This window comes from Peromyscus eremicus, chromosome 4, assembly GCF_949786415.1.
Source record: "Peromyscus eremicus chromosome 4, PerEre_H2_v1, whole genome shotgun sequence".
Taxonomy (NCBI): Eukaryota; Metazoa; Chordata; class Mammalia; order Rodentia; family Cricetidae; genus Peromyscus; species Peromyscus eremicus.
This window is the reverse complement of record NC_081419.1, coordinates 14,749,510-14,757,762: the sequence shown is the minus strand read 5'-3', so window position 1 is coordinate 14,757,762 and position 8,253 is coordinate 14,749,510. Positions and strand designations below refer to the sequence as shown.

Genomic DNA, 8,253 nt, shown 5'->3' with positions numbered 1-8,253 from the left:
CTCACCCATTTGGGGGATGGGACCTCCCTAGGGGAGGGCCACACCTGAGTTACCTTGATACCATCTTACCCTGGACAGTTAGTTCAGGCAAGGCAGTGCAGTAAGGTAGGTAAACTAAGCCATTAACTTATGTCTAGGAACCAGACTGGCCTGGTCCAGCTGCAGCCAGATTCCTTCTTTCTCAGCCTCTGCTACACACAGACTTCTATCCCTGTGGTTCCTCCAACAGACAAACAAAGCCCTCTATTAGAGGGCCCCATCCCCCTTCCGTTCCCCGTCTCCCTTCTGCTCCTATCTGAGTCACAATCACAGTCTTAGTGCCCCTGGTGGAGAGCAGGAACCCCTAACCTCTTGGTCTCTGGGCCTCCTAGCCAACCCTCAGTACAAAACATCTACTTGCTCGCTCACTCAGAAACACCGCGGTGGCACAATAGGAAACACGACAGAGGGACCCAGCTCAGCCAGCGGCCTCTGCTGGGCATTATGAGAAGTGCAGCCCAGGGTGACCAGTACTTTTTACTAAATACCAGGGATCCCAGGGAGCCCTACAAGAGGGGACAGGACAACTGTAAACAAGCCCCCTCCTTTGTCCAGGGCTGTCTACAATCAGATAAACCTGGAGGAACGATCCTCCGTCATCCATTGACAACAGAAGTAGCAGCTTCAGGCACGACAGAGCACTATGAACAGCGCCCACTGTGTCGTGTCAGGCCAGCCTGGGCCAAGCCTCAGGACAGTCCAGACTACCAGAGTGGCGGCAGGCGCCCCCTCAAGGGCTCCAGTCAGAAGACAGGCTCACAGCAGTGCCGCGGAGCCGAGGCTTAAGTCTGTGTGCACATCCTAGAGAGGTCCCAGCAGCTAGATGAAAGTGGAGTCCAGAGGCCCGGCATCCTGCTGGCTAAGAGCCCGGGCCTCAAACAGCTGCTTGATGAGTGCAGACTTCTCCTGCTCCAGCTGAGTGATGCGCTCGCTCTTATCCGTCACCTCCTGGGCGGGCGGGCAGGCGGGCGGGCGGTCAGGGCTTGCTGGGCAGCCAGCCCCAGCCCCATCATCCCACACCTCACCTGAGTGAGAAGCCGGTTCTGTTCTTTCAGCATGAGGATGGTCTGCTGCTGCCAGACTGGTGTTGAGGGAGAGGTGGGGCCCAGGGGCCCCAATGAAGACGAGGGCAGAGCCTGTGGGAGTACACAATCAGGCAGGCCTCTTCTGGGCAGAGCATCCAGAACAAGGACAAGGGGTGCCAGGGAGGTTCCAGGGCACTCACTCTGCCAGAACAGGCTGCAGTCAACAGCTCCCCCAGGCATCGGGCCACCTCCTGTACTTTGGGCAGCAGCCTCCCCAGAGGGAGGGGACTCCCTGCAGTCCCGAAGTCCTGGAAGAGAGGCAGGGAACACCAGGCCATGAGGAGATTCCTGCACCTGGAACTCCTGTCATCCCCCCACCAAAGTTTCAGCTCAGGGTCTAGAGGGAACCCACCCAGGGCAGCTTGGGTCCTGTCGGCAAGGGTGGCCCAGCACTCACAGCACCAGCTCTGCTCTGGCTCAGGCGGCGCTGACGCTCCCGCACACGCTGCAGCTGCTGCTGGTACCATTCTCGGCCCCGAGCCATCATCTCCAAGCCCTGCAGCAGCACCTCCTGTTCCTGCTCTAACTCCTTCATCTGCTTCAACTATAACACACACGGGCACAGAGGGATGTACGCCTGCCAGCAAGCAGACTGGCATTACGCATACCTGCACACACCTGTGTGCCCCAGGAACCCCAGGTGTGGAAGCTGAGGCCTGTGCACCGGCAGACCAGCACACAGGCACAAAAACCACATCAGCGCATGTGCCGTCTGCAAAGACACACACACGGAAGGAAGCACCAGCGTACGCAGGGAAGGTTATGCCTTGGAGAACACCACCCAGTTCCTCCTCTTTGGATGATGGTGGTAATGGGGCCTGGCCTCTCTCCCATCCCTCTACTGATGCTTCCCCAAGGGCAATGGAGTGACTGACCAGACTCAGCACCTTGCTCTTTGTGGACTAGGCTGGCCTGCAGAGGTGAGCCTCATGAGGTAGGTGGGGCAGGGGCTCAAACTGTCACCAGGCATTCCCAAAGAACCTCTTCTCAGCCGGGCGGTGGTGACGCACGCCTTTAATCCTAGCACTCGGGAGGCAGAGCCAGGTGGATCTCTGTGAGTTCGAGGCCAGCCTGATCTACAGAGGGAGATCCAGGACAGCCACCAAAACTACACACACAGAGAAGCCCTATCTCAAAAAAAAAACAAAACAAAACCAAAAACTCCCCTCCACCCCCCCAAAAAGAACTTCTTCTCCTCCCTCTACCTGATTTTGCCTGTCTTCCCTCTAGTAGATTTAAGCCCAGGAGAGAGAGATTCAAAGCTGATCAATTCTCCTATAGGGGTTCCCCAAGTAACCAGGCTCATGGTTTCCAACCTTCTGGACAACATAGAGTCCCTCAGAGTCCTGGCCCCTCTCACCAGGCCACAGTCCACACCGTTGGTGATGGTATGCCGTCGGCGTTCACCTCGGGACCTTGGAGTCTGCCGGGCTTCACCTTTGCCTATGTCCAGGGTCCTGCAGGCTGCTGCACCTGTAGCAGACAGTCAGGGTCATAGCTTGGCTCTGGGCCTGCCTAATGGGCTCAACATCTCATCCCAGCTCCTTAGCCCTTCCAGGACCCTCCAACTAACTCTGATAATGCAAACCCCAGGGACCAGGGTGGTCCCGGGAACCTCTGTCAGTCCTGATCCCTGAGTATGCTATCGGTTGACTTTGTACCTGGCTGGGATTCGGTCTCCTCTTACCTGTCCTGCTTCCCTCACCTGCCTTAAGGAGGGCCCTGAGCTCCCTGAAGGGTTGGAGGGAGAGCAAGAATACAGCTCTTTCCTGACTCCTCCCCCAGTGCCTGAAAAAACATAGTGGATACCTCTCCCGAGTACCAAAGGGTGAAGAGTAAAAGATGATATTGACAAGGTCAGGTGTGGTGGTGCACGCCTTTAACCCCTCTCAAGAGGCAGAAGCAGGCAGATCTCTGAGTTCAAGGCCAGGACAAACAGAGAGACCTTGTCTCAGAAAAACAAAACAAACAAACAAAAGAGATGGATCAGCAGAACACTCTGGCTCATTCCACGCCTTTCTCAACTGCGTGGGGCCTTCTGGCACAGCACCTGGTAGCGGAGAAACTCCATTGGTGATGGAGATATAATTCTTGCCCAGAAGCAAATCACACTATAAAGCAAGTTGTGCATATATGTGCCATAGACTCCTGTGAGCATCATCTAGAGGGCCTCCCCACCTACCAAAACAGGGCACAGCAGGGACGAGAGCACCTTCCCCCAGCCCCCCAACCCGATCCCTGGCATCAGGATCACTCCTGAGGCTAAGTCCTAGGAGTGACAGATACAGTAATGGTGCTTGGATGTGCATGACAGACTCTAGTTCCCAGCAGGCCCCAAAGTTCATGTCTCAGCCTGCAGCTTCAGGGTGAGACCATGGGAGGTACCCAAGGACACTGCCTCCAGAAGGTGGGGCCAGAGCAGGTCCTGGCAATGAGTTCTAGGAAGGAACCCTGGGACACTTGGACCTGACTAGCACAGGAAGGAGCCATACATCACAGGGTTCGGAATTTGGGGCCTTCCGTGTGTTGGGAGGACTTTGCTATGGGGGTGCTAACATGGTTCTGTGGCTCTCCAAAGCAAGCTTTGTCAAGCATACCGTAGGGCCTTGGCTGACCTATAAAGGAGTTAGAGCTCGAGCCTGCTCTTAGGCTTACAGAGCAGTGGGCTAAATATTGCCCTGCCATGGGCCCTGAGCACATGACCTTCAGAGAAGTCACTGACCCAGGGCCACACGAGGTAGAACGGGCAAACCTGTCCATTACACACATAGTCCCATCCCAGGGCTGACTTCAAACTCACAGCCACACCAGCTACGTCCAGAAGCCGTGCCTACCACGGGAACAGGGAGTCAGGGCTGGAACAAGTAACAGTCTCTATCGTGTGTGTGTGTGTGTGTGTGTGTGTGTGTGTGTGTGTGTGTGTATGTGTGTGTGTGTTTATATCAATTCACAAGGGAGGCAGTAGATCATGGCTGACACAGGAGAGGTCTGGCGAGGCTGGCAGAGCAGTGGGCGGCCCTGCACCTGCAGAACAGTGCACAGAATGAATAGGCTGCAGGGCTGAGAGAGCCTTGGGCTCCTGTGAGAACCTGCCTCCATGCTTAGCCATAATGCGGGTCCTGTTCTCAGGGCAGACAGGGGGCTATTCAACAGTCTCCTGTCCCTGCCAACTAGACCGGAAGGAGGGAGAGGAGCCTGGTGGATCCCCAGAGACTGTGGTCTGTGTCCGGCAGGGTGTCTGCAGCAGCACAGCACGGCAGGTGCTGTCGGACACCCACACCCCTCAACACACACACACACACACACACACACACACACACACACACACACACACACACAACCTCCTTCAGCACTTGTGCTGGGTGCTCCTGGGCCACCTCCTCTGCCTGGGTGGAGAAGCAGGCCGGGTTGTCTCTGCAGGGTGTCACACTGAGAACGATCTCCAGGACAGGTTAGAGGATGCTTGCTTTTAGGAAGAAACGTGTGCCCAAGCAGCCACACAGAAATGAGGATGGGGGCCCAGATGTCCCCAGGTCTAGGGCAGGTACAGCAGGTACGTGCCTTCTCTCACCGCGGCAGGTGCTCAGGCTTGAGAAAGAGTGGGCTTCTCCTGGGTGTTCAGAGTCATCGACCTGCCCTTGGCCCTGGGCAAGGCCTCTGCCCGCAGCTCACAGTGGGACAGGCCGAAGCCCCTTTCCATCCAGGTGGTCCCAACCTTGCTTTAGGCTCTGGGGCCTGCCCACAGTGGTCCCCATCTCCATCCCTCTGAGGAAACCCTGCCGATCTCGTTTTCAGCACAGGTCCCAGGAATTATGAAGGACTGGGGGGCGCCCAAACTCACCCGCGTCCGCGCTCGGGCTCCGCTCCAGCGCCTTATTCGGGGGCCGCTTGGGCTCCTCGGGAGAGGGCGCCGCCTCCGCCGGGACACACGGTAGCTCAGGGTTCCGGGAGGTGCTACTGGGGCCAGCAGGCGCGGGGCGCGCACTCGGGGGCAGAGGCTTCTTCTCCAGGACAGTCCGCGGCTCGTCGGCCGGTACGAACATCAGGCGCTGCTGCAGCAAAGGCTGGTCCCCAGATCGGGGAGCGACGCGTGCCTGATCCCTCGGGCGCCCGTTGGCGTTCAGCAGCGAGGTGCGCAAACCCGCCACGAAGCGCTCGAAGGTCAGGTAGCCACTGGCGGGGGCCACCTGGCGCAGGCCCTCGAGCACGCCGCAGGGCAGCTCGCGTGCGTCTGCACCCTGCCAGCGGGACTCGATCTCACGCAGGTGCACGTAGCCGCGCTGCCGGTCGTCCAGGATGTCGAAGAGGGTGCGCAGGCTCTGGAGAAAAGCTCGCGGTAGCCCCTCCGTGCTAGGCGCGGGCGCGGCGTGCGGTAGGCGGCCACTCTCGGCCATCGCTGCCACGGCCATGGGCACCCAGCTTCCATCCGCGTCGGTCCCTACAAGACCAGAAGGCGGGACCTGCACGGCGCGCGCCCCGCCACGACAATAGTTGCTGTTTTTGAATGGGGCTCTCCTCGCCGCCGCGTCAGCGCTCATTAATATTCACGGCGGCTATTGGTCCAAACTGGCGCATCTGCTCCGGGATTGGCTCGGCAACCACCAGTCCAGTTTGATTTTCCCTGCGGTCGGGGCGGGCGCCTCCACCACCCGGCCAGGGAGTGGGGCCCGGGAGGTGTGACGAGGTACGAGCGGAACCCGCCAGAGTTCTCACCTCGGCTCCCACGATCCCCCTGCCTCCACGCCCACCATCCCTGCTGCCTGGGTAAAGCCTTTTCTCCCATCCAATTGTGCTCCGCCCTGCCAGCCACTTCTCTGAGGGGCGGAGCGTGGCGCCCTTTACAGATCTTGTACCCAGGTAGCCTCACGAGTAAGCATGGGAGGGTTCAATCCCGCTTGCTCCCTTCGGTCCTTTTCACTGAGGGGATTGACTATGGGGCTCCCTTCCCTTGCATCAGGAACGCCCCAAGAGTATTAAAGGCTCCAGACAGTTGGGCGCTCTCCTTCACTGAGGCCTCTGTCTCTACAACTGCCAACTCTACCTTTGGTCCTTTGGGACAGTCTGCCTTGTCCTGCCAACTATAGGACAAAGCCAAGTTGTCTTGTGTCCCCAGATGCCCGTCCGGTGACCAGCTCCCTTGAGACAGGGTTTCTCTGTGTAGCCCTGGCTGTCCTGGAACTCACTCTGTAGACCAGGCTTCCCTCGAACTCAGAAATGCATCTACCTCTGCCTCTCATGTGCTGAGATTAAAAGCACGCGCCACCACACCCGGCTTTCTGGCCTTTTCTTTTGTGAATATCTCCTCTAGCCATTATCCTGGCCCTCACAGCCGAGCCTAGTTTTCCGGTGGGACCACTTGGATTCTAGGCCTTAACCTTCATTCTTAACCCAGAAGCCCATCTCAAGGGTTGGCTAGAGGCCAAGCACCTCCCAGAGGCCAGGAAGGTCCTTAGGATGCCTTACCCCTCACCACCACCAACAACAACTCCTTTGCTTGGCTTCTATCCTCCACCTGATCACCTTCCCAAACTTCTGAATGTCACAGAAACAGAAACGTAGCCACTGAGAACAGTCCACATGTTAACTGCTGCCTCTACCCTGGGACACTCTTCCACAACGATGCTGAATGCCTCCGGACAGGCTCTTAACTCAGGACCTCACTCCAGCCCATCTGGGCAGGCTTCTGGCCAGATGACTCAGGCTGTGGAAGCAACTTCCTTGGCTCCACACTTCTGGGAATGACTCCTTCAAAATTGCTTTTATTTGTTTTGTTTGTCTTGAGACAGAATCTTACTATGCAACCGTGGATGTCCTGGAACTTGCTAGTGGACCAAGCTGGCCTGGAACTCAGATCCCCTGAGTACTGGGATTAAATGTGTGCACTCCCACACCGATCTCACTCAAAGCTGTGGTTCAGTCCTGGTCGGGTATTTTGGTGGAGGCCTCTAAAGAACTATGAACCCAGAGTTACTCCCTGGAGCTTAGCTGCCACTTTAGGGGCAGACCTGGTCAAAGACCCTCTGATGTGTCTCGTTTGCCTCCCCTCATGTCTTGCCTAGTCTTAGGGTGTTCATCCATTGTACCCTTACTTCCAGTCTCTGGGCTTACATGAAGAGGACCATCCTTCTGTTATTGGTTGATTGCTATGAACACTTCAGACCTTGTCCAGGCACCTGCTTCCTCTGCCCAAAAAGTCTACTTAGATGTTTCTACCTTACATGCCTGGCTGTAGTGACTGTTTCCCCATGAATTATTATGATGTTTGGGAATAGGACAGAGCCATCCCAAAGCCTAGCATTGGTCTGACCCTACCATAGGCACGCAGTGGACGACAGTGAGCACCCAGGAAGCTTTATTTGGTGAGGGAATAGTGAAATGTCATACTGCAGTGGAATACCAAGCTGGGATGAGGCCTAGGTGTTCCCGGCACAAATGCATTGGTCTAGGAGTAACCACCAGCATCAAGTGAAACCAATGCTGCTCAGTACAGAGAGCTAACAAGGCCAGGCCCCTGGTGAACCTGAGTCTACCTGCAGAGAAGATAAGAGCCTATGGGTGTTGGGGAGGTGGAGCTCGTAAGGCCCCACCCCTTCCTAGGTAGCAACTGGCAGTTAATAGTTGCTGGGGGAGGGAGAGTCATATTCCTCAGCAGTGAAGTCACCAGTAAATTACCTTTGCTCCTGTAAAGACCCTACAACTGGTGTTCATGCTGACAATTCTGATTAAATGCAGAGGGACACACACACACACATAATACACACACTCTCTCACACACACACACTGTTTCACATATACACACATACACTTTCTCACACTCACACACACACACACACACACACACACTCTCACACACACAAAGACATGAAAGAATGAGGGGCCTTGTTGGGAAGAGAAAAAGGTTTGGTAGGCGGGAAAAAGGACTAAGAGAAGATAATGGGGGAATATGATCAAGGTACATTATATATGTATGAAGTTGTGAAAGAATAAATTAATTTCAAAAAAAAAAGAAAGAAAGGAAAGAAAGGACCTAAGAGCCTCTCATTGTCCAGAGCTCAGGAGAAGGTAGCTGAAGCCCTGGGTCTGCAGGCTTCCTTATGACTGACTACTGGAGAAAGATCTGGAAGAGAGT

At 56.0% G+C, this 8,253-nt stretch overlaps 1 protein-coding gene across 1 annotated transcript; it reads right to left on the bottom strand.

Moving 5' to 3' along the window:
* Positions 1-784: 784 nt before the first annotated feature.
* Positions 785-5,613, bottom strand: Sapcd2 (suppressor APC domain containing 2). The gene is made up of 6 exons (XM_059259097.1): positions 4,966-5,613; positions 2,485-2,597; positions 1,522-1,668; positions 1,265-1,372; positions 1,065-1,175; positions 785-987 (listed from the first exon to the last, which is right to left on the bottom strand). The coding sequence occupies exons 1-6, from the start codon at positions 5,531-5,533 to the stop codon at positions 859-861; spliced, it is 1,176 nt and encodes a 391-aa protein (XP_059115080.1). The 5' UTR covers positions 5,534-5,613; the 3' UTR covers positions 785-858.
* Between the last annotated feature and the right edge of the window lie 2,640 nt (positions 5,614-8,253).

What these genes read in the sequence shown, in the direction of transcription:
- Sapcd2 (XM_059259097.1), bottom strand. Translation starts at nt 5,533, where the DNA reads ATGGCCGTGGCAGCGATGGCCGAGAGTGGCCGCCTACCGCACGCCGCG. An exon ending in GAGCCCGAGCGCGGACGCGG is followed by an intron (nt 2,598 to 4,965) that starts GTGAGTTTGGGC and finishes TGTCTGCTACAG; the next exon opens with GTGCAGCAGCCTGCAGGACC. An exon ending in ACGGTGTGGACTGTGGCCTG is followed by an intron (nt 1,669 to 2,484) that starts GTGAGAGGGGCC and finishes TGTGTGTTATAG; the next exon opens with TTGAAGCAGATGAAGGAGTT.